This window comes from Leiobunum rupestre, chromosome 9, assembly GCF_980474605.1.
Source record: "Leiobunum rupestre chromosome 9, qqLeiRupe1.1.hap1, whole genome shotgun sequence".
NCBI lineage: Eukaryota > Metazoa > Arthropoda > Arachnida > Opiliones > Sclerosomatidae > Leiobunum > Leiobunum rupestre.
In genome coordinates this window covers 24,853,367-24,879,815 of record NC_143392.1, presented here as the reverse complement: position 1 = coordinate 24,879,815, position 26,449 = coordinate 24,853,367, and the positions used below count along the sequence as shown (strand labels likewise).

Here is a 26,449-nt window from a genome sequence, read left to right as displayed (position 1 = left end):
ATTCTAGGCCCCCAGGATCGAACCCAAGGTTGCTGGGAAAGGTTTGATCAAGGTCGCTCAACCAAACCAGTATAGCTGCTTGTTTTTTTTATTTATAATTACTTAAGAAAATGAGACCAGTTTTTAATGAATAAAAAATTGGGAATATTTTAGTTACTAAGAGGCTTAATATTGTCACAGTTTTATCTGTGCCGTTTGGTCATGTAAATAGTAGCATTAGAATCGAAATCTGTTACAATTACTTTAAGCTAAATTAAAATTAAATTAATTAAAAATTCATCTTTTACCATGGCGATATCTATCCTGCAAAGACGGAACTAAACGTGAGTGGGAAAACCTATGACAGGCAATTAAATCTGAGATATAAAAATAACTAAATTTATCAGTGTGCTTTAAATATTATTTTACAACCACAAGTCAGTCACAGCGATTGCTATTAGAGAGGATTGGCAGGATGTCAGTGCCGAATTAAGTATTTTACAACCACAAGTCAGTCACAGCGATTGCTATTAGAGAGGATAGGCAGGATGTCAGTGCCGAATTAAGGATTAGGCCTACTAGGCACAAGCCTATGAGCCCCCACCAACAGAAGGCCCCCACCACTGATGAAACCAATGGATTTCCCACTGATTCGGTTTAAGAGAAAAACATATCAGGCTTGTTGCTTTATTATTTGAAAAATCATTATTCTCGTGACATAAGCTCAGCTTTCCTTACAGGCCTCCACCAACTTAGTTTCTAGTAAATGCGGCACTGCAGGGCGCTCTTGAAGTTTGAACGACAACGTGAGGAGCAGGGTTAGCTGGTTTAAACCATGGTTTAAATCATATTTAAATCCAAGTGATTTTTTTAAAAAATACAATGGTTTTTATAAAAATACAATGGTTTTTATAAAAATACAATGGTTTTTATAAAAATACAATCGATTTTTTAATTATCTAAAATTATTCCAAAATGTTTGTACATCATAATCAGAATCAGAATTTAATTATATTAAGTTGTAAAAAATGACATTAGCTGGCCAAGTCTTCTTGCGACTTATAGCCCACTTTTTCGCAGTTACATTTATAAATAAAACTATAACACAGAATATATAAAAAAAAAGAATAAAAATAACAAAATTTAACAAGATTATATAAACCCAGGTTAAGAAAAAGTTAAAGTTATTTTACATTACTTATATTCAAACATTGATTTTTTTAGAAACTTTTTTACTGCAGGGTATGTGTGTATTTTAATTAAACAACTATAAAATTCGTTAAAAAGCTTAGCACCAACATAAAAAATTGAATTCAGTTTTTTAACTGTTTGACACTTCGGGGGTTTAATTTTAATATTATTATTATTATTATTATTTAATATTATTATTTTTAATTTCAAACATTGGCTTGGGTTCATTTAGGTTTTGGTAAATAAAATCCAGACACTTAAATTTATATAATTGGTCTATATCTAAGAGCTAGCTTTTATCGAAAAGGGGTTTACAGGGTAACTACATTTCCTACATTTTCAATACCTTCCTATAAATTCCTTAGGTTTTATCATGTAGTATACAGGGTGTTTCAAAAGGTTATGCAAATATTTGAAGGAGTTGTAGGGGATGAGTTGAGAAGTATGCCTGTTTTTTTCCCATTTTCCCATTTTCCCAGTGAAACGCGAATATTAAGGTTTGGGTTCGTGTGATAGGTAAAAAAGGACTTTGTAACCAGCGTAAAAAAGTAAATGTGTACAAAATACACATTTTCATACTTTTTTCTTCTGTGTTGAATGAAACTCATTGCACATTTCTTATTTACTCTTTTGTTTTTTTTTGTTATTTATCTCAATTCCCACGGATTCGCAAATTCATCGTACCCCTGAAATCGCATCACAAAATTGTAATATTAAGTATTTTAATTTAAAAGAAATAGATATTATTAAAAGCGACATAAGACCCAAAAGTGTGGCTACCTTTGCGCCTTTTGAAATATCAACTACGAGCTAGACTCACCACAAAGCCAACTACACGGCTATGTATTGGAGACGTTCTATTTGGTCTACGGGCTAATTTATTTTAACGTGGTTTTTTCTACTCTTTAATCGCGCGTAGAGATACGTTCTAAAACGCCACACTTGGTGGCGCCGGAGTGGCGAAACTTTTAAATTTTAATGTTGTATTCTTTACCCCGTCTTCAACACTCTAATTGTTTTAATGTTTAATGTTTAATTTTTATTATTCAACGAGTTATTAAAGTGGAGTGGAGGGCAAAGTCGACTAGCGATTTATAGCCCTCCGGTATACATTTAAATCTATAACATGAATATAAAAAATCAATTAACAAAATAAAAATAAAATAAAAAATAAACAAATTACAACAGAAAAAATTACAACATTTTGATGAAAACACCGCTAATATATATCAAAAAACAATTATACAGAAAAGAACACTCCGAAAAAATCCTTTTACTTAAGACAGTGTTATTTAAAAAAAAATATTTATACATTTTTTAAGATATTTGACTTGATTAAACGTTTTACTGCCTGATTAGTTTTGCTTTTTGTTAGGTCAATGTGTATTTGGTTGTAAAGTTTTACTCCAAAGTAAAATACAGAGTTAATTTTTTTAGAGATATTACATTTAGGAGGTCTAATGAAGTCGTCTAGTCTAGTCACGGTTTTATTATGTTTTAACTCAAATAAATAATTTGGACCGTTAGTTATAGTTTTATAGATGAAATTTATACATGAGTATTCATAAACTTGGTGAATATTTAAAATTTTACTTCGCAACAAGCTCTCAGAGGAAAATGATCCGGCACACTTACGTCTTATCCATACCTCTACTTGGAATGCTTATCCTGCCGTAGCGCGTAAAGTAAGATCACTCTGACGGCTTTGGCCCCGCCTACGAGAGAAAAAATCCCCTCTGCGCGCGCTGTTGTTTGTTAAGTCAGGCCCGTAGCCAGCGAGGGGGCCTGAGGGGGCCTGGCCCCCTCAAAAATAATTTGTGCCCCCTCAAAAAAATCTGAGAGTGCCCCGTGGTGCCCCCTCAAAAATTATCGGTGCCCCTTTTGAGACTGAGTAGACCCAACTCCAAGAGATACTTTTTTCAGTTTTAACTTAGTTTTATTTATTTCATGTACGGTACCTTTTTAAATTTTTTTTATTTTACTTTGTTGCTTTGTTAATTCATATTGTATTAGTTAGACAAAAAATGTATTATCTAATAATGTAAGAGGGCTATAAGTCGCAAGTTGATTTGGCCCTCTAACCAAAAATACTAAACTTAAAAAAAAATAAAATATATTTGAATTTGAATATTATTGTGCCTGTAGAAAAATTTCAAAGTGAGTAAACAAAATCAATAAAATATGTCCTATTTACATATTGTTCAGTCCAACCGTACAAAATATATTATTACCTTTCGTGTACCTCGCTTTACTATATTAGTTCCCTTCCAGGTGCGCCTAGTTGAAAGTTTAAGCTGTAGCAGAAACAATAATATGGGACGTAATCTGATACAAATATTGATTTGACTATACTAACAAAGGTTATTTTCCTTGAGCACTGTAGTATTCAGTTGTATCCAAGTTATCCAACTATTAATAGCGGCGTATACACTTTATTCCCTCCGCGTAGTTCTCAGTTTACAACGGCTTTAAAAAAACACTGTTGAAGAACGGACTTATCTTTATTCGATCTCGTTGGCAATTTAATCAGTATATAATATTAAATTATCGGTAGAACCGAACTAACGACGTAGGAAGTAAGGAAGAAAAGCAACTTGTTTGTTGTGAAATTAGTCCAAATCGTCAATTTAGAATGTAGTCTATATCGAAAGGCCATTATGGAGATTTCTAGTTGTTTAACAGACTTTAACAGAAGGAGTCTCTTACTTTTATAAATAATTTTATCAAGAATTCAGCAGATAATTATAGGTACTAATATTAGGTGTCAGTTTCTGTTACTTACTTTTAAAGTTCGTAACAAACAATCAAAACAAAACCCAAATTGGGGCAATCGATTGAAAAGTAAGTTTATATTTGTGCTATTGTTACATGATTATCGTTTATTATAAAAGTTATGATAGCAGAACTATTCAATGTGCCTAACATATTAGTAATTATAAAAAACTAAGCATTTCACGTTAGTTTTGGTAAAATACAACAAACGGTAAAAGTTAGGAACAGTGTCAGTAATAGTCCTATTTATAAAAAAAAGTTACAATTTTTAAAAACAGGACTTTTGTTGACACAGTTCCTAACTTTAAATAAAAGGTTTTAGTAGAAAATGTCTTAACGTAAAGCGAATGGTGATTATTATCGGAAAAGGAAAAGAGATGCTGATGTAGAGGCTTCAAAATCCAGTAAATTCGTCGTGTTTAAATCATTTATATTTCAATATAATTAAAGTAGTGTGTAAAGAATACTTGTTCCTAATTTACTTTAATTGGGGGCGCCATATATATATTTTGAACCGGGCGCCACAAACCCTCGGTACGCCACTGGGCGTGCCCCCTTAGGAATTTTTCAGGCCCCCTCAACTGAAAACATAGTGACGTCAAAAAAACCGTCAGTCACATCGAGACGAAAATCTGCCGCGATAAGCATTCCAAGTAGAGGTATGGATTCCTGGAAAATACCGTAACGGCACACTAATGACTGAGAGCAAACCTCCAGCAAATCAAAAATGACATTTTTATAAAAAGAAGTATTTAGTTTTATACCTGTAATAATTGCAATAGTAATCTAATAATTGAATTGATGTAAAAATATATGAAGACTATTATTTGTAATTTTTTTAACAAGTCGACTTGGTTAACTCTGGCTCTCAGGTAGCTTTATGTTAAATATAATAATACCAAAAACCAATTGACGAAAGTTATTGAAATTCTCCCGAAAACATGAAGCATATTTTACACTTCTGATGCAAATTTGACTGACTAATTGGAAAAAAGAAACCCACAAAGACTGCTAAATTTCCGACTAATAGAATTGCAAATAATTATTCTAATTGGTTTTGATGAATCAGAATCAACAAGGTAGTAAGAAACGCATGAACAATGTTATAAGTGTCATACTATAAGTAACATCATAACAATAAGTATGACAATTAACGAGATTTAAAACCAAACTGATTTTCACGGTTATTGCGTAATCAAGATGTTTTCTCAGCACAGAGCCCTCTAGTGTCTAAAATACGCGAGACTTCCGCTAAGCCGAAATATCTGTTTTCCGATAGATAGGCGGAATATTAGGCTAAAATGATAAAAATTAAAAAAGTTTTCCTCGGCGCCACGAGCTTAGGTTTTTTGTCACGCGTGATTCGCAAGCGGGCTTCAAAACAAAGCCAAAGAAAGTGCTCTCCGATATTAGGCTTAAATTTTTATCAAAACGTAGTCATCCAAAACGGTAAGTCGCGAGTCCAAGTCACAGCTTGAAGAGAGGTTCGGATAGAAAATTATCATTAAAGCAATAGGAAGTGTCATACTGATTGTTATTATGTTACTTATGGTCATAATAATTTATATTATATTACTTAAGATCGCTTTCGAATGGTGCAACTGAGTGGAAAAAAACTAGGTGGGAAATCCGTAAAAACCCCAGGAAAAATTCACTTTTTTATCGTTTGCATATATTTTGTAAATCGAAAACGTTGAGTTTTTTCCCTAAGTAAAAGTAGAAGCAACTCGACCGATATATCGTATTGGGGCTACTTTAGGCCTAGGAACTTAAGTTTTCTATTCCCTTTCTATATTTTCAATAGTTTAACTGTGAGAAATCGGTGCCATAAAATCATTTTCTTCAATGAAACCTTGTTCACCGGATATTACGTAAATTACGTCACTTCCAAAGCCGTGACGAAAAACGCGATATCAGCGAAAGTTTCTAACTTTAACAATCTATAGTCTAGCTCGTGATCAAGTTATTTCGTTTCCATGGTAACCTTTTCAATAGCGCAAGGATAATTTTTTTAACCATTTTTGGGTCAGCTTATTGTATGTTCTAGTGTTGTTAATTTTCCGGAAAAATAAAATGTGGAAAAATTTCCAGAAAATGTTCCTCAAATCGTAAAAAAAATTACTTTTTAACGGTTTTTAATTTTTTAAACTTTTTATTGATATCAAACGTCTAATTACAGTAAACATACTACAAAACATTAATAGTGTTACATTGATAATCAGTTTAAAGCTAGTCTAGAGGTTTAGTTTTACTTTTAGATTCGAAAAATTGAGGCGAAAAAGCCGTTCTATTTAAAATTGCAAACAATATTAGACTAATCATGGAATGAAAGATGTGTTTAATTTTTTTCGGAAAAATATAGAAAATTTTCCGGAAAAAAGGTCTCGGTCATTTTCCGGAAAATTTTCCGACTTACAACACTAGTATGTTCAGTGTGAATCAAGGTCTGATTGCACAATTTTCTATGGAAATTTTCTTCAGAGGCACACTTATAAGGAATTATGTTACATATGGTTTCAGTTTAGGAAATCCCCTCCAAGCCAGGTCATATTTGAAGTAACGTAGTCCTTCCTTTGATAAACTAGGTCGAATATACAAACTTTTATCCACTTCCCTTTGTTTAAAAATATGGAGAAATTGGCTTCCCAATTCGGACACGCCCATCTGGAGCCCCCCAAAAAGTCACATCCGTTGGGTGACTTAGGTACGGGAGCCCTCAAGATCCCGAACAAATTATAATTCCCATTCGTAGGCCTACTTTAGACAATGACTTTCGCCAGAGAGGGCACACAGCGCGTGGTTAAATGCCATTTAATTGTAATGAAGCAAGGACATCTGGCGTGGCAATCCTTATCGGGACTTCCATCGAACTGTGTCCAAAATAAATGTCCGCTGCTGTCACGTGACCGAGTTAAATCTACTCTGAGACCAAAACGTCCAAATTGGTATTAAGTCGAACTAGGGAGGACTGCTTATGGGATGAGTAATCATTGGCTGTCAGCTACAAGCAACAAACATAAGGAGAACGCAGCTAGCCTTTAAACACGCTATCGCAGTGTTGTGTACAGATTTCATTGGACGAGCCTTTACGATGATCGTTTTACGGAGAGGGGGAAGGCAATTTCGGAATTTTCTCCTTCCGACGGCAGCACGTGATAAAGCGTCTAACCAATGAAAAATGTACGCGAGAAAATGCACGACTTCTGACGGGTTGCGTTCTCCTTGTGTGGGGTGCTGTGTTTGTTGCTCCTAGCTGTCAAATCAGCTACGTATCTTATTGGTTCCGTAAAACTGACATGTTGTCACTGCATTTAAGCGCACGCCGGTGACGTATTTCCTTCCCTTCTCTCTCGTTCCGGGGTAAATTCAACTACGGTGCCCGTGGATTATCTCACCATGGCCAAACTCCTTAAGTAGAAATAAATACAATCTTGGAACAAACAATGACAGTTTACGAGTGTGGTACGCTAGTTAAGTACTTTGAAAATTACAAATCTGTTTGGTCCCGGAGGACAGCTCACTTAATAGCAGATATGTTTATGGTTTGAATATGTTTCATATAATTTCATTAGTTAGGTGTGTTAAATTTTTACAGAGAGCTATTTCTAGAATGACCACACACTTTTAAAGTCCCTTTAAGCCCCAATTCGTGCTCTTTGCATCGTCGTAGTAGTGAGCCGCGATAATTTGCTTTTAAGTTTCGTATTTTTACTCTAGAGGCGCTTATCGTTTTGGTGTGAACTGTGAAGTCCATTTTACGTTACTCCAGACATAGCTATCAGTAACTATTTTTACCAACTAGAACACTTATGGAATATCATTATAAACTTACGTTTGAACATCATATGAGTTCCAAAAAACTTAATGATAAAAAGGACGTCAAACATGTGGTATACTAATTAAGTACTTCAAAGATTACCAAACTGTTTATTGGTCCCGCAGGACGTGTCATTTAGCCACACTACATCTTCAAGAAGATACCCCTCTTTAATCAGTAGAGCCATCACGCGGTACGACTTGATTAATTTATCTGAATACTTGGAATTATACGTACGACGCTAAGACTACAGAATGGCCCGCAGGTACGATATAACCAGTTGCGAGGAGTTGTGGGGAAAATTACCTGGACGGGGGGAGGCAGGTGGAAGGGAAAAGATGGGCGGGAAGCGAAGAGAGCCGCGGACTGGGACCAGTTTCTGGTAGAGCGTGGAAGAGATCCAAGGTATCGCGAACGTCGCCCTCCCAAAAAGTAAATTCCGCTCGGCAAAGTGCTCGTTCCGAGAAGATGGTTTTCGGGTCTTCGCGAACCGGGCCGCGGATAAACTGGTAAACATGGAGTTTAATAGCCGATCAATCCGCCTTTACGGAACTCTCGTACGGAAACCATTCTTCGGACCCAAGACCATCCACGGACATTTCCAAGACTGAAAGTATTCGCCTGGTTTAGAGTGTGATTGTGTTAAGTTTTAGCGTTCACTTCAATTGAAGTTTGCCAAGGCTTAGTGACTCGTTAGAACTTGGCAGGTGTGCGTCTTGGCCAACGGAACGTTTCTTTCTCGGCAGCGGACCGGCAGCCAACTCGAAGAGTCATCATGGCTTCTCGGAGGAACGCGTCGAGCCAATGGAGGGCAGCGAGAATCTTTTGTTTTTTGCTGATTATCGGATTCGTCTCTATCGGTAAGATGAACCATTTTTATTAAATCGACCTTTTGACCTTGAACGGTAATGAAATGTTAGGAGTTTAAGTAATGCGGAGACGGTTCACTAAACGTTTGGTGATTCTCTCTATCAGTGGCGTATCTAGGAGGACACGTGGCTCCCCCGAAATGTTTTTATTGATTTCTTCGCATCAAATTCCTGGTTACGCCACTGGTTCGTGTATCACCTCAAGAATTAAAAATATACACACAAATTATTCAAATTAATAGAACTACGACAGAAAAATCACATTTAAATTAAATTAATTAAAGATAATTTAAATTTACTTGGATATTTAATTATTAGCAAGATATTTTAGTCCCCTTTCGAGTTTTGCGAACGTTTTCTTGGTTCAGTTTAAATCGCTCTTAAAGGGAGTATGAACTTCCATATTTATACGAATTTCGTATTTCTGTCACCAGATTTAACATAAGCTATGATTTATTGTCGCTAGTTACGTTATATACAGTTCATATTTGGTAGCGCGTTTTAGCAGACAACTTTTCGATTTAGTTCATACTTCCTTTAATCTCGTCTTAGGTTATACAAAATTCAAAACAGGTAATGGACGGCGTGGAGTATACCCTCTTTAGCTCCGCAATAGAGACCCTGATTTCCCGTAAACTTGAGGGGTTTGTTAACTGGGTCACATTTCATTCCGGAAAATCATTTGTGGTGCTATCACGACCTATCTCGAATTTTATAGTTTCAAATTTAAATCTTTCCTAACAAATCTCCAAAATGGCTTCAAAATGAAATGACCTTTATATTCAAGGTGTTAAATTATTTATAGTTTATATATTAAAAATATAAAAGGTGGTTTAAAGTTTTTACAGACATCTAGTTAGTAAATTTTAATTTCGTTCAGACACCCAGTTAGTTAATTTCAAATTCTAGCAGACACCCAGTTAGTAAATTTCAAGTTCTAAAAGACACTCAGTTAGTAAATTTCAAGTTCTAACAGACACCCAGTTAGTAAATTTAAAATTCAATTAGACACCCAGTTAGTAAATTTCAAATTCTAACAGACACCCAGTTAGTAAATTTCAAATTCTAACAGACACCCAGTTAGTAAATTTCAAATTCTAACAGACACCCAGTTAGTAAATTTCAAATTCTAACAGACACCCAGTTAGTAAATTTCAAGTTCTAACAGACACCCAGTTAGTAAATTTAAAATTCAATTAGACACCCAGTTAGTAAATTTCAAATTCTAACAGACACCCAGTTAGTAAATTTCAAATTCTAACAGACACCCAGTTAGTAAATTTCAAATTCTAACAGACACCCAGTTAGTAAATTTCAAATTCTAACAGACACCTAGTTAGTAAATTTCAAATTCTAACAGACACCCAGTTAGTAAATTTCAAATTCTAACAGACACCCAGTTAGTAAATTTAAATTTCATACAAACATCCTGAAAACAAAGTGAAATTTATTTTGAAGATTTTATTGTTATAAGTAATCATATTAACTTGAACCGGTAATAGATCATTGTAATATTTGCAGGTCAAGGATTTCCAGTCCAAAACACTCCACCCGTGTTCGACTTCAAGAGGGATTGGATAATTCCCGATAATGAACCAGTTGGTAAGCTACACTCCCATTTCACTTTCCCATTGGCCAGTCGTGTATTTAGCGTTAGCTTTCATTATTGTTACATTATTTCCAGAGTGGTAGGTGTAAATTCAATTTAAACTGAAGTATGTCTTAACTGAAAGGTAAATAACTTGTCCTCGGGGAATTTGGCTTCAATCCAAAGAGATAGTTTGAATTTAGCATTTCTTGATACCCAAGGCCACGCTGTAAAGCGTCGGGTTTGGCTGAAATATTCTTTTTTAAGTAATTGGACGAAAAGGTGAGGGAAATAACGTTCTGACCATGGCCCTCGCAACGCTGTTGAGCTAATCGTCGTCGTACAATACAACTGTCAAAAATTTGTGCTTTAACGCTTAAGATTGCCATACAATATTATAATTGCTTAAGGGGGAAGAAACCGAAGAAAACCGGAAAAGCCTCTTTTTCATTCAAGCTGAACGTTTCTGTTTTAACAATTACATAATTGAATTATATTTTACTTATTAGGCTGAACCTTCCTCTAGTGCTTAAAATAATTTTGATAATTCTAATATTAATAGTTAATGGGATATAAGGTCCTAACTAAAGGGTAGTTTGGGCGCTTGCTCAACTTGCTTAGCTCCAGGGGTCCGAATGAAAACGTAATAACTTAATTACTTTTAAATTTAAAATTGTAAAAATTATTTTATTCACTAAAAAAGAGGCTGTTCTACACTTAAATATTAATTTTATAAGTTAAAATACAAAATTAAAAGAGTTCAGCTTGAAATAGCGCGACAGTAGACAATGACCACTGTAGTCTTCCCCCTTAACAACGTTACTTGGGAACGTTAGCAATACAATTAGTCTTTTCAGTTTACATAAAGTAGTGGTTAACGCGAGAAGCTTATAGGCTGCTCAATTTGTATTTAGCACTTATTTCTTAATTGGTTTCAAATACTATAAATCAACCTAATCGTTTAACATCTTGAAAGCTAAACGGGTTTTTCCACGAGATCTTCGGTTTCCCCTTTCCATAAAAACTTGTTGAGGTTAACGGTAATATTGAGTGTCGGGAGCTGTTGGCTCGCGTGGCATGAAGGGCTTGCGATTTAAGTCGACCACCTGATTTAAAGACATTAAAAGTCGCTATACTCAGATGCAGGTTAAGAAAGGCAAAATATCTAGTACATTTGGCGGAAAGATACTAGCACAAAATTCCGGTAAATCGGCGGCGGGAATTTCGAATTTCGCCTTTTTACAGTTGAATTCCTAAAGGTTCCTACGTGTGATATATTAATCTATTTTACAAATGTCAATTGCGTAAATTTCAAAGTGATCAATAAATATTTAATGTAGATTTTTATTTTTAAGACTCGTTGACTCGTTCTAGCATATTTTTAGTAATATGCTCCTAAACAATGCCTCACTTGAAGTATTAAAAATAAATTATTACAACTGTTTTAAAATCTTATCTATGTAAATTAATTATCACTTTGAAATATAACGCAATATAAGTGAAATTACTCTATAACTTCATAGATCCAGAGTTCTTAGCTACTTCTATGCGTTCTTGCTACAATCTACGTTCACGGTTTTTAGCGTTGGCTCAACCTCTCTATTTTCTCTAAGTCAAAATAAATACATTCTTATTTTTACATTAGAGAGTTTCAGCAACCCAATTCTAGGCGTTAACGCGAACGTCTACGTCTCTTCCCGACGTTTGGTTGAAAATTTCATTCAGTCAAATGCGGAATTCCTGTGTTACATTAGTCACGGAATTTGACTACTAAAACAAATGCTCTGACTAATAAAATTAATCGAAATCTGGGGGCTCGCTAGTCAATTTGACTAGTGAAAAAGTTACCTAAATAGTCATAAAAAATGGCGAATATGGCGAGGGGTCGGGATTTCGGGATTTCGTAGAGATTTTGGCGATTTTATCATTACTTTTTGAAGTGATTTTGGGATTTCAATGTTAATTTACCATAGAGAGAGTTAAAAGATTTTGCGATTTTAGACAAAGTGTACGGGATTTTGGTAAATGTCCGACCCCTCGGAATATGGTGTATCATAAATGCATCATTTATCAAAACCATTTTAATAAAAAAAAATTGTGATTGGCCAAAGTCATGTAACTCAAGTGATAATAAATTCCTATTTTAATTCTGACGGGTAAAGCAAATTGTTGGCTGCCCTTCTTGTTTATATACCCCAATTTTTACCCCCACTAGTTAGTGACCACTAAAATTAATCAAGATAGGAGGCTCACTAGTCAGGCTGACTACAAAAAAATATCCTTAGGTCCAACCCTGTTCTCAACGTCAGATAAATTTTTCGGATCTGGCGTAGACGTTCGCTGAAACTCTCTATTGCTTTTCAGACGTTTTGTCAAGTTAACTTTGCATTGTCGTCGAAGCAATCAGGCTCATAGGAACGTTTCGGATTGAATTTGGCACCCCCTTAAACGTAAAAAGATTTTGCGTTCCTACGTCACTGAAAGCAATTCGCAGTTACCGTTAATAGAACTAATAATACGGAACTCACGCTAAATTTCTCAATTGAGGAATTCGATCCGATGACCCTCATTCGGTAACAAACCGCTCGAAAGCAGATGCGCCGGGACTCACGAAGAACAGCGGGTTTTATTTTAGTTCTTTCCTTGCCAAACCGAAGTTTCTTCCCCATCTCGCGTATGACCCCGTCCAGGGGGGGGGGGGGGGGGGGGGGTTCTGAAGATGGTGGGTGGAGAAACGAATTCAACCCAAAAAGAAGGAAATTTACCATTTTTTCTCTCGGCGGGCTAGGCCGGTCGCTGACTCTAGCCGACCGATTTCAGGAAAAAGCGATTCCAAAATAATAAAAAGTCAACCAAAAGAGAGGGAAGCAGTATTAAAATGTCGACACTATTTTTACAGTAGTTTCTTGGGACAAACAAATTTTTTAGAATCGTGTTTGTTGACCATAAAAACGTAACCGGGTACGCCTGTCAGATGGTCGGTAAGGAAATTAATATTACCAAGAACGTATTTACGTTACTGAGAACGTAGGAGTCAGGCCGTCTATAGGAACGAGAAGTACGACTTAGGCCAGATTGAAATAAGAAATTTAAATGGAATCAGTAACACTATTTGTCGGGCATTTATTTTTTTTTTATTTGGAACACACTGATTGGTAAATTATTATATACCAAAAATTTACCTATTTATATTGAATTACAATTTAATGGTTCAATTTAGTTATAATTAAAATTGCATGATTTAAATAATGAGTTCCAACGAATTTATTAAATAAAACGTTTTTACGACCGATACTAGATGGCGTAATAAAGAAAATTAAGTTTTAGCATAAACACGTTTTTAGCAACAGATGAAATCCAGCTTAAGTTTACATTTCATAAGTTTCTTACGCTTTAAATTAAATACAAAATGAAATTTAAGTTTGTAATTTAGGTTTTAATAATTAGCAATACTACAGAAACATTATTTGTACATTTTCATAAATACATAGAAATACAATTTAAATAAATGATTTACATTGAAGGTAAACTATAATTTAAATTAGCCCAGTTAATTAAATATAATTACTAATTTTAGTTAAGTTTGTAATAATTGGCAGTACTACAGAAACACTATTTGTACATTTAATTAAATAAATGGAAGTATAGTAGCCTTAGTAGGTGATTTAAATCGATGATTTGAATTGAATGTAGAGGGAAATTGAAACTATCCCAGTTATCTAAATTTAATTACTACCTTAAATTTAGTTGCTAATATTTAGCCTTACTACAGAAGTACTATTTGTACATTCAAATAAATACATGGAAAAGTATAGTAGGTGATCTAAAACATTGATTTAAATAAATAATTTGATTAAAAGGTGAATTAAATATGGAAAATTACCTGATCAATGAATGCTGCCCTTTTTTGATATGAGAGAACAGCGCGATATAATTAAATGGGCCTGGTCTTAGTGTTATTGGCATTTTTCTTAATATCCGAGAAAGGCGCCAGTCTGAGTCGAACCTCACCTATTCCCCAAAAGATTAACGTAACGTAGACAGGCCTCGGGCCATCAAAGGACGGGGCTCGAAATGGTCCCTTGACTTTACCCCCCCCTCTTGTACATCCCCTTAATAACTTGTTGCCAGACAGAAGAAGTTCGGTGTTTTGTAACAGGGGGGCGAGGGGAGATGCTATTTCGCAATTAAATACAGATCAGTGGTTTTTATAGATACTCACTATTTCTTTGGATCCTTCGGGTTCATAGATGTTTCAAGCCCACCCCTCAACTTCTACAGGGTGTTTGTAATTCGTAAAGCAACGCTATTTGCTCTAACACTTCAGTACGCCACTTCATATCCTAGCGCCATCTACGGCAGCTTTTAGGTACTATTTATATTTTTGTAGAAACGGGAGAAAAGCATTTATCTTTTCTGATGTAGATGGTGCTTCAGACAGTATTACTAAAGTGATGTATTTCTTTGGTTAATTATCAATAACTTTCAAAGTGGTGTTAATATTAGTTTGAGCGTGATGTATTTTTTTGGTTAATTATCAATATAGTTCAAAGTGGTGTTAATATTAGTTTGAGCGAAAAATTAATAGGATCTGTTTTTCATCGAAATAAGTGATTAAATAAATTGAGTATTTCAAAAGATTTCCACTTTGGGGATTTGAAAATGGGTCTAAAATTTAGGGAAAAGTCAGGGAATTTGAAAATGGGTCTAAAATTCACGAAAATGTCAGATAATTAGATAAAGGTTCTAAAATTCAAGGAAAAGTCAGGGAATTTTAAGAACTAGTGAAATTTTCATCTAAATAGAAAACATTTACTAAAATATAGTTAAAAATTTTCAAGTTTTTGGCTTAAAATAAATCAGGGAAAATCTCTGGAAAGGTCGGGAAAACATGGGAAAGTCAGGGAATTTGAATCTGAAAAATCTGTGTCCCTGTTGGTTTTCTGGTAGTAAGAATGGCTTCAATTGGCTCCTCTATCTAGTTTATCGAAAGAAATCGGTATTTAACAACATAATGACAATGTGAAATAAAATAACTTACACCCTGTACACAGATACTTGGTATTAAAAGTCTAGTATCACATAGTCGCTTCTAAATTCTTTTGATTTGGACGTTGGAAAGTCATAAAATTTGCGAAAGAATTTCAGGCATTTGCTCGTTTATTTCGCTGTCGCTGATAGCAGTGATACGTCGCGTCGTCCATAATCCTTTTGGGGATGAAGCCTTCTTATACACCCTATTTGATACACGCGGAGACTTGTTATTAAAAGCCCACTATCACCAGAAGCGAGGGGTCGGAAATTCACCAAAAATGTGTACGCGATTTCACGCTGGATTTCAAGATTTCTTGTTGGATTTCGGATTTCTTAACTATTGTCCCAGATTTCGGGATTTCTCGTCGGATTTCGGGATTTTTTGTCGAATTTCGGATTTCGGGATTTCTCGTTGTATTTCGTGATTTCTTGACGTATTTCTGGATTTCTCGTTGTATTTCGTGATTTCTTGCCGGATTTCGAGATTTCCCGTCGGATTTCTGGATTTTTTGTCGAAATTCGGATTTCTAGATTTCTTGTCGGATTTCGGTATTTCTTGCCGGATTTCGGGATTTCTTGTCGAATTTCGGGATTTCTTGTCGAATTTCGGATTTCTCGTTGGATTGCGGGATTTCGAGATTTCCCGTCGGATTTCGGGATTTCTCGTCGGATTTCGGGATTTTTTGTCGAATTTCGGATTTCGGGATTTCTCGTTGTATTTCGTGATTTCTTGACGTATTTCTGGATTTCTCGTTGTATTTCGTGATTTCTTGCCGGATTTCGAGATTTCCCGTCGGATTTCTGGATTTTTTGTCGAAATTCGGATTTCTAGATTTCTTGTCGGATTTCGGTATTTCTTGCCGGATTTCGGGATTTCTTGTCGAATTTCGGGATTTCTTGTCGAATTTCGGATTTCTCGTTGGATTGCGGGATTTCGAGATTTCCCGTCGGATTTCGGGATTTCTTGTCAAATTTCTGGATTTCTCGTTGGATTTCGCTTTTCTGGTCGGATTTCGGGATTTCCCGTCGGATTTCGACTCTTCGAGATTTAGAAAAAATCTCCGGATTTATTTCGGATTTCTTGGAAAGTGTACGGGATTTCTTTGAATGTCCGACCGTCGATCAGAAGCATATTATATAGGCCTACCTCTTATGACAGAAATATGAATGACTGTCAGCACTGCTAATGTAATTTGCTTCACTTGTTATTGGTTGTAAATTAAACGGTGGTTGATTGTAATTGAAAGACTCCTGTAACCAGAAGTATATAAAATATCTCTTACGAGAGAAGAATCCTTATTCGTTTGAAACCTTCTCATGCTCCCAATGATTTCTCAAAATAGCACACCCATGTTTCATGTTTATGACCTAAATGAAAACTGATTATTGTAGTATACTTACGCTATCATATGATATTAAAAATCTAGAATATCATTTAATCGCTTCGTAGCTCTTTCAGTTTCGATGTTTTAAAAGACATAAAATTCGCCAAAGAATGTCAAGTATTTCACGAACATTGGAGCGGCGCTGATAACAGTGATATATCGTTCATACCCCTTTTGGAAGTGTGGCTTTATCGTAAGTCCTATTTGGTACAATATAGCCCTTGTACCGTATTTATACACGCTCCAGTGATTCTATTGTCTGGCTCCTGCATTTGTTTAGTTTCGCGAATGGGCCTATATTGGGATGAGAAGGTCTTGATCTTTAGCTTCTGTAAGAGCTTTCATCCACTCTAGCTCTTAGCATCGTGTCGTGGTTGAATGGAATTAGGGTTACTGGCGCCACACTATTTCAAATAGTTCATCTTTGAATGTGTGGTTCATTTTTTATTTTTTCTACCGAGATGTCTCTCATTTTTTAGTAATAGCAGAAGTTTATAATATAACTCTTACGCGAGAAGTGTCCATCTAGGTCATTAAAATGAAATATGTACCTTCGCAGGCTCGACGCGGATTTCATTGGTTGCGAATTTGCCACCAACTCGCGGATTTGTACACCGCATCACCGCTCGAAACTAACCCAGTCTATTAATTTGCTTAAAAATGTAAAATGTAAAAATTACACTGCGTAGGGAATGCTTTTTTCTTCAAAAAGCAAAATGCAAAATACTTTCTTTATTATTCAAACTCCAAAATGCAAAATACTTTCTCCATATCTCAAAATAAAAATACAAAATGCATTATGAAAATGTTTTTACAAATGCAGTTAGTTTTTAATAATAAATTACTAATTAGTAATAATTATTAATTACCAATTAATTAATAATTAATTATTATTAATAATTTATTAATTATTAATTTATTATTATTATTAATTTATTATTATTATTAATTTATTATTATTAATTTATTATTATTAATTTATTATTATTAATTTATTATTATTAATTTATTATTATTAATTTATTATTATTAATTTATTATTATTAATTTATTATTATTAATTTATTATTATTAATTTATTATTATTAATTTATTATTAATTTATTATTATTAATTTATTATTATTAATTATTAATTAATAATAATTACGCAGATATTTCAAAAATATACTCTCCGCCAGAGTGGGAAATAAAGCGGTGGCACTGTACGAATGTTCGTCTGCTTCTGAGTCAGTGAGTAACTGAGTATCGCCATCTGTGCCAATAGCAGACGAACTTTCAGTGCTGCGATGATGGTACCAGAGTAAAAACATTTTGGAACATATCAAACCCACACATGCCAAATTTAAAATGCAAAATACTTTTTCTAACTCAATATGCATTTTGAACAACCCTGGTAGGGATATATACCTATTGATAAACCACCTTTTACCGCTAAAATAGTATTAGAAAATTATTATAACACCATTTTTCTTCCCAAACGTTTTTTTTAAAATGAACGGGAACCTGCGTAGATTCATGTTTCAAATCAATATCGTTATCAAGATAGGTAGACGAATACTTATCTACTAAGAGTATATTATATATTTCTGGAAATAGTTACCCAAGGAATTAATTTAGGTCCAAGCCATCGAGCGACTTTTAATGCCATTAATTCAGATGGCTAGGTTGCAACGCGTAGGACGGTGGAGGCAAGCTCTTCATGTCACGTGGCATTGGAGCCTAAGGAGATAACCAGCTATATAGGAAAGCCTTTTACAAAGACTATATAATTCTACTTCAGTAGGACTAGCAATGTTTCAATGGTTTTAAATCTCGGATCATGGTTGACATTTGTTAATTTTGGTAAATTTGAATATAGTTAAGGTAGCCTATGTGAACAGAGTATATTTCAAAATATAATAATATTATAGTTCGAATATTAACACCATCAATAAGATTTAGGTATTTCAGAGAAAATAATGGTTTTGTTTAAAATTTAATCGAAACCAACCAGGTTTCCAGATAATTATTCCAGCCTCCCTGGTTCAAGAATTCGAGACTCACCTTTTTTCCGGATTTGCCCGCTATTGGCAGGTGAAGCGTGGCGGGCTGACCTGACCAATGAGGCGTGTAGTTGGGCGCTTCGAAATGTTGTTCTTCGCCAAGTCTTTAGATCACCTTTTAGTTTACGGCGAAGAATTCAATTAAATATAATTTTGACTTTATCATTATGAAACGTTTAGCGCAATTTAGTTAGGGTAACCACTATAGATTGACAAATAACATGTGCCATTGAGCGTCCGTCGCGCGCCTTTGTTAAATAGAAGCGGTAAAGCCCCCCCCCCCTAGTTGTGCAATGCCATCTTCAGCACAGTAGTATTAAAAATCTCTATCATTTTGGCTTTTAGAATTTGAATCCTATAAATTTGGAATTTGAATCATATAAATTTGGAATTTGAATCATATAAATTTGGAATTTGAATCCTATAAATTTCGAATTTGAATCCTATAATTTTGGAATTTGAATCATATAAACTTGGAATTTGAATAATAAATTTGGAATTTGAATCATATAAATTTGGAATTTGAATCCTATAAATTTGGAATTTGAATCATATCAATTTGGAATTTGAATTTGGAATTTTAGTCCTATAAATTTGGAATTTGAATCCTATAAATTTGGAATTTGAATCATATAAATTTGGAATTTCAATAATAAATAAGGAATTTGAATCATATCAATTTGGAATTTCAATAATAAATTTGGAATTTGAATCATATCAATTTGGAATTTGAATCATATTGTTTTGTCATTTTAATCATATAGCTTTGTCATTTTAATCATATAGTTTTGTCATTTTAATCATATAGTTTTGTCATTTTAATCCTATAACTTAAAAGTTTCAATCCTATAACTTAAAATTTTCAATCCTATATCATAAAATTTTCAATCCTATAACTTAAAATTTTCAATCCTTCAATTTTGGCATAAAATACTATTCTATAGTCCTTAAAAAACAAATATTAATTTTGGCATTTAAAACTATTCTATAATCCTTAAAAACAAATATTAATTTTGGCATTTTAATCCAATAATTTTAAGTTTCTTAAGCTCATATTTTTGGAATTTTAATCAAATAATTTTCATCCTATTAATACAATTCGTTTTCCGGCTGGGTGTTCGATTATTGTTTGGCAGCCTTGCATTCGGGGGAAATTCTCGAAATGGATTTTGGCAGCGTTGTCCAAATGTCGACCAAGTGTCAAAAGAGGGGAACGTGTTTATAGAAGCTATGACAAAAGGAGCGGTGACGTTAGCTTTCCACAATAGAAGTTGTGACGTCACGTGAAAGGCTAGTTAATACCAAAAAGAAAAATAACGCGTTCACCTCCCTCTTATCGGGTGATAGTTTGAACCGGAGCCGCCCAAATCCCCGGGGATCCGCTGCCTGCAGTTCCGGGTATGAGAGTCCATTTTCTTCAACAACGAAGTTGCCACGTGGCGGACGTCTGCCCCTTTATACATTTTAACACACGAGAAGCGATTTTTCTTCGGCTGGCGCTCTGATATTAAACAAACCCTGACTGGCTACCCATATTAATCAACTCGAAACTTCAAACAGACCCGCGTTACAAAAAAACGAGATGGCAGTAGATTGAACAAACTGCCCAAAAGGAAAAATATAGTCTGGCGCTTAAGTCGCCATCTACATTCGCGGAAAGGAATATTTTTTAATTCTTAATAAGATTTTAAATTTATTTTAACTAAAAAATAAGTACATTTTAAATTTATTTTAACTAAAAAATAAGTACATTTTAAATTTATTTTAACTAAAAAATAAGTAAATTTTAAATTTATTTTAACTAAAAATTAAGTAAATTTTAAATTTATTTTATCTAAAAAAATAAGTAAATTTTAAATTTATTTTAACTAAAAAATAAGTAAATTTTAAATTTATTATATCTAAGAAATAAGTAAATTTTAATATTATTTTAATTAAAAAATAGGTAAATTTAAAATTTATTTTAACTAAAAATAAGTAAATTACAATTTCTTTAAACAAATATAGTTCTTAATTTTATTTAATATTAAATTTATAATTTAAATCGATTTATTTCTCAATTGAAATTGAGTTAATATAAAATTTAAATCAATTTAATTTGATCAATTTAATTTAACTTTTAATTTTAACTTAATATTATTTCAATTCTAAAATTACCCTTTATAACTTCATCCCCTCTAGATAGATGGCTTCACATTCCTAGAACACACAGCGACGAAGCTCTCAAGTCAATATCCTCTCCCTCCATACCCTGAGAGATAGTTGTCAGATATCCTTTGACAATGCTGTCAACCAAAACGAAATTTGCCCCTTTACTAGAGTATAATTCCGGCGCCATCTATGATGAGGCGGACTGAAAAGCGAGCGAAGCTTAAGACGCATGCGCACGAGAACGGCTTTTCTGGTCGGTGGCTGGCTTTCCTGGAACAATCATCAGTCCAGTGAGTGGCCTTCGGAGATCGCAATTTTGTTCCGAAAATTGCTCGCACCTTTTGACTAAATTGGAGGTGGTTTTCCATGTGTTTTTATAGCGCGTATACGAGCGGCATTATCGTCCCTATCCGGGTTGTTTTCGGGAGTGCTTTCTCCCCAGCGCGCCTGACAGCCAACGCTATCTATTCTTTTTTCACATTTTATTATTTATACCCAGAATTATATTTTAAAGAAAAATAACTGATCTATCTTTTGTGTTAAAGCGGGTGCAGTTAAAAGTAAAGTACTTATCTATAAGTATGGCGGATGTATAGCCAGGGGCAATTTCACGCCTAGGTCCCGAATTTTAGGGGCCCCAAATCGCCCACTGAAAACGTTGTAACACGTGTTAGGTCTCGACAGGGGCGTAGCTAGGGGGGTGGAAGCAAAGTCAATTTTCTAAAGAAAAATGTTTTTTAGGCTATACTTTTTAGTATAGCAATTAAATTGTAATATTTTAATAACTATATCATGAATGATAACTCTTAGTTATTGTTAGAAAACCAGGTATATAACTTCGTGTTGAGGCAACTTGATGTTAGGGTGTAGTAACCTGCTGTTAGGGTGAAGTAACATGCTGTTAGGGTAAAGTATCCTGATCTTAGGGTGAAGTAACTAGCTTTTAGGGTGAACTATCCTGCTCTTAGGGTGACGTAACCTGCTGTTAGGGTGAAGTAACTTGATATTAGGGTAAAGTAACTTGATGTTAGGGTGAAGTAACCTGCTGTTAGGGTGAAGTAACCTGCTGTTAGGGTCAAGTAACTTGATGTTAGGGTGAAGTAACTTGCTGTTAGGGTGAAGTATCCTGCTGTTAGGGTATGAGGGGGTTTGTTGGCTACGCTAAAAATCATCTCAAATAAACAAATTCTTACCGTAACTCATTCAAAAAGTGAAAAAGATGGGCGTATCGATCGAATGAACCTTGTAGGATTTGTCAATTTGACGGAAAATCCCGAGGTGTATCCAGGTCAGAACACCCTAAAATGCACGCTTCATACTAGTAAAATTAGGTGTACCAACAACAGTACATTTATCCCATTTTAAAACTGCGAAAAGTGTATCTGGCAGCGCAGTTGAGAGGACCACCGCTTGATTACCCACGCGTAAAAGGTAATACCCAAAAGAGGAATTGTGGGCCGCGAGAGTTTCTCAAAGTGACGAGGAATTGGGGGGAATCACGTTGTCCTCTTTCTTAGAATAAGTCTTTGTTATCTCGGATAACTGGTCCTGGTTAAAATTGGTTCGTCGCCGACTAATCCATTATCCTGCATTCGTTTCTTTAATGACCAAGTTCAAGAACCAGATGTTATGTTTAAATAAAGGCACGTCTTTCGGGAATGAATATAAATAGAATCCGGAATCTTTTTACCAGAAGTATATAAAATATATCTTACGAGAGAAGTATCCATTTGATTCTATTACCAGTGTTATTAAACGTGTACATTCGCAGGCTCCCACCGCATTTTTCAAAATGCGTCATATAGTAACTTTCTGAAACTATTTGATCGGGAAAATATGGTTTTAATATATACGGAGTGCCGTTTTTGCATTTTTATCACTAGGCGGAGTAACACAGGCGTGATGCTGTGTACACATCCATGGTTTGGCGGGGAAATTAGCTTCTATTCAAGTTTCATTTTAATGCCCTAGATAGATCCTTATACCACAAGATATCTGATCTCACACAATAAAGCTTTCTTAAACTCGTTTTATTAAGAAAAAAAGTCAGTCAAAGAATTTCACATTTCCACCACCAGGTTTAACAGGAGCCGGGGTGATTGGCGCTAGTTACGTTCAAAACAAGTAGTAACGAGCGATTTTTCAATTTCATTAAAACTGCCTTTAAAGATGGGCTTTGTTTGTTAGAAGGCGTTTCAATAAATTCAGCTCTCTTTTTCTCCCCCCTCTACACGCATGCGCGTGAGCCACTGAATACAATAGTCACGTGTTTATGATAGTTTTATTTGTAAGGCGAAATTTAACCATGGACCAAGAATCTAAAGGGACTCACTATTCAGGCTTTAAAAAGCACGCGTTAATACTGGGAATAGGAAAGTCATGGTAAATTTTAGTTCAATGTGGACAAACTTGGCGTCGCTGAAGTCGATTTCCGGCGTAGTTCCCTTGAGAAGCTGAATCGTTCACGTTCAATTTTGACAAAATAGCGCCGTTGTTGTCGGTTAAATGATTAGGCTTAGGAGGTTTTTGACCTTTTATTTTTGAATTTGGTCCTTTAAAAGTTTAAGTAATGGTAATAAACCATTGTGCTAAGTAAAAATAACCAGTTGGCCGCGTATGGCTGAGGTTTTTTAATCCAATTCATTGGAATCCATTTCATTTCTAAACTTAAAAATTTAATGAGCTAAGCCTAACCTAACTTTCTCGCACGTACTGTCTCCTAAGCCCCAACTCGCAGTGATAGTTGAATAGAATTCTTGAGGCGGTTCAAAGCGGCTGATGTACCTCAGTAAGACTTCCGATTTAGACCACGCCTACCGTGTCAAAATATCAGGAACAGTGAGTCTCCTTAGATTCTTAGTCCACGAGCCCTTCTATTTGGAAATATTAAGCAGAGCGCGCTTTAAAATATAACACCATCTGGCTCTATATATTACTACTGCTAAGCAAATAGCGCAGCAGGTTTAATTTAAGCGTCTATTAATTGGGTATTTCTGTCTTCTGCAGGAAGTCGCATCATCACCGTCCGAACCAGAGACGAAGAAAGGGATCAGATAGAGTACGGCATTGAGGCAGCAGCTTTCCTGGACGGATCCGATTTCTTCCGAATAAACAAGAAAACCGGAGATGTCTTCCTGGCAAGGTCACTCGAAGGACTGGTAAGTGTTCATTTACTTTGCCTCATTGTATTTCATACATCGTTGAATGTTCCTTATAAAGGGATCCCAATCAGGGTGGGACTTTTTTTAGGTATAGTCAGCCTGACTAGTGAGCCTCCTATCATAATTAATTTTAGTAGTCACTAACTAGTGGGGGTAAAAATGGGGGTATAAAAACAAGAAAGACAGCCAACAATATCCTTTACCGGTCCGAATTAAAATAGGAGTTTATTATCCTTTTAGTTACAGGACTTTGGCCGCTCACATTTTTTAAAAATAAAATGGGATTGATGAATGATGCATTTATGATACGCCCTATTCACCATTATTTATGAATATTTAAGTAAATTTTTCGCTAGTCAAATTGACTAGTGCGCCCCAGATTTCGTTTAATTTTATTAGTCAGAGCATTTATTTTAGTAGTCAAATGCCGTGACTAGTGCTTTATGTCCGACCCTGATCCCGAGCTCTGGCCACGGTGTGTACGCCAACGGTTAACTTATATAAAAATCTTACACAAATACAAATTAAAAATCTGCTTTAAAATATCAACACATCAGCTTAGTAAAATTAAAAATAACCCATAAAACCCACGATTAAAATCTTGAAATCTTTAAAGCATACTAAATTATAAATCAGTTTCAAATACTTAAAATGTATTTGCCAGGTTGAGCTTGCAGATTAAAAATCTACTTTAAAATGCCAAAAACCATCAGCTCCGTAAACCTTCAAGCTATAAATCCCACGATCGTTGTAGAAGTCCCACAATCACTAGTTAAAATCTTGAAATCTAATAAAATAATAATAATAATTATTAATTTATAAAAATTGAAAAATCAGTTGCAAAACCTTATTGAGATTCCCTATCATCGTAACGAACCCCTATCCCATTATGGAAATGACTAGTAATTTTCAACCCGGTAAAAATTTAAATAAAAAACCACCTTTAATATAATGAGTATAATATAATTTATATAATGTATATTTCTTTGAAATCCGCCAGACGAAAGATGGTAATTCCTCGAGGCTCATTTGAAGTCCTCCCCAGCCGAGATAATAAATTGGCAAGTTTTAGCGGCGTAATTAGTTGGTCTTATAGCGAAACTAGTTAGAGCCAATGTCAAGCCGGCAAAAAAAACCTAACAGCTTTTTATATCTGAAATCTCTTTGATTTAACCATCTTAGGCTAGAAAATAGACACGTTCGCGGTATGTATATAAGGCATTTCATTTCGGTAAAAAGCAAATGAAAAAAGTTAATGAGAACCACTCTAAAGACAACGTGAGAAGCCAAGTTTGACTTCGACTTTCGGGGCCCAGTGTCATCTCGGTTATTACTTGTCCTTGAAGAAAGATAGAACGGAAGAACCCCGCCTTCAGTCTTCGGTTACCCCTCCAAAAAAAAAACGCATCTGCTAGGCACGCTGAAATAACTTTTCACCGACTTTTTTAGCTGGTATAAAATAGGTTTCGATATATAATGTCGTTTTAGCGCCAAATCCGTTGGCTGAATGTTAAATAAGGTTGTAAATTGCTTTTCTATTTCGTTCGACAGTTTTATCTTTTATCGAGGAGTTTTTCGCTCGTAAATTTTCAATATTTATTTTAAATACCTCACCCAATATTTTGTTTCCGTCAGGGTTTCTTGGGCGCCTATTAATTTTTCAAATTGATTGCAATTTTATATCTTTGGAAATAGCAAAATGAAACGAGGCTTATAACCCTAAAACTATTTACGCTACGAAATTGTTTTTGTTTAATGATTTTGAAAAACGTTTTCCAGCACATTAAAAAATTAATTCTAAACCTAAATTGGACCAATTAGAAAACGTGATATTAAAAGTCCATAGAATTTTTTGAATTTTGAGGATGGGGCTCCAGAATCAAGTGTTTTGGGGCTTGATTACTCGACGGACGTCACCGAAAGGGAGGAGAAACCTGAAATTCGAAAGTATAGTTCAGTGGAATTTTGAATATCTAGCCCATCAATTTTGAAATAGCATATGGAACCCACAAAGATACACGATTCAGTATAAGGAAATGGTTACTTCTTATTAAGAGATATGTTATGGACTTCTATAGTAACATAAATTTCAAATGCATCGTATTATTTTGAGAAATTAGTTTCAACCACTAAGGGTTTGGTTTCGTTTAAGATCCTTCACGGTTTTTTTGCTGGTTTAAATATATACCATATATGGTATGTGTTCCATAAGTTTGTCACTTTGGGGAATATTTTACTGAGAGCTAGTAACGGAGTGACGTCATCACAAGAAGAAAATCTGCCCCTTGCGAGGTGCTGTCAAAGGCTACGTGTGACGCGTTAGCAAGCGGACGCAAAACGGCGACGAAGCCCGTAATGCAGTCTGTCTTATTAATAGCTCTCAGTAAAACTTTTGTATGTGAAGAATAGAAAGTGCCACACTTATGTAACAATATTATACACTTATGGTATATACTAT

General features: G+C 34.7%; 1 protein-coding gene across 1 annotated transcript in view; it reads left to right on the top strand.

The window, feature by feature from the left end:
• Nucleotides 1–8,154: 8,154 nt before the first annotated feature.
• The window catches only part of Cad96Ca (tyrosine kinase receptor Cad96Ca), a 34,336-nt gene continuing 16,041 nt past the window's right edge, over nucleotides 8,155–26,449 (top strand). The window contains exons 1-3 of the mRNA XM_090159113.1: nucleotides 8,155–8,619; nucleotides 10,150–10,230; nucleotides 23,837–23,988. Of these exons, the coding sequence (XP_090015239.1) occupies nucleotides 8,535–8,619; nucleotides 10,150–10,230; nucleotides 23,837–23,988 (318 nt within the window). The 5' untranslated portion in view covers nucleotides 8,155–8,534. The remainder of the gene's footprint in view (nucleotides 8,620–10,149; nucleotides 10,231–23,836; nucleotides 23,989–26,449) is intronic.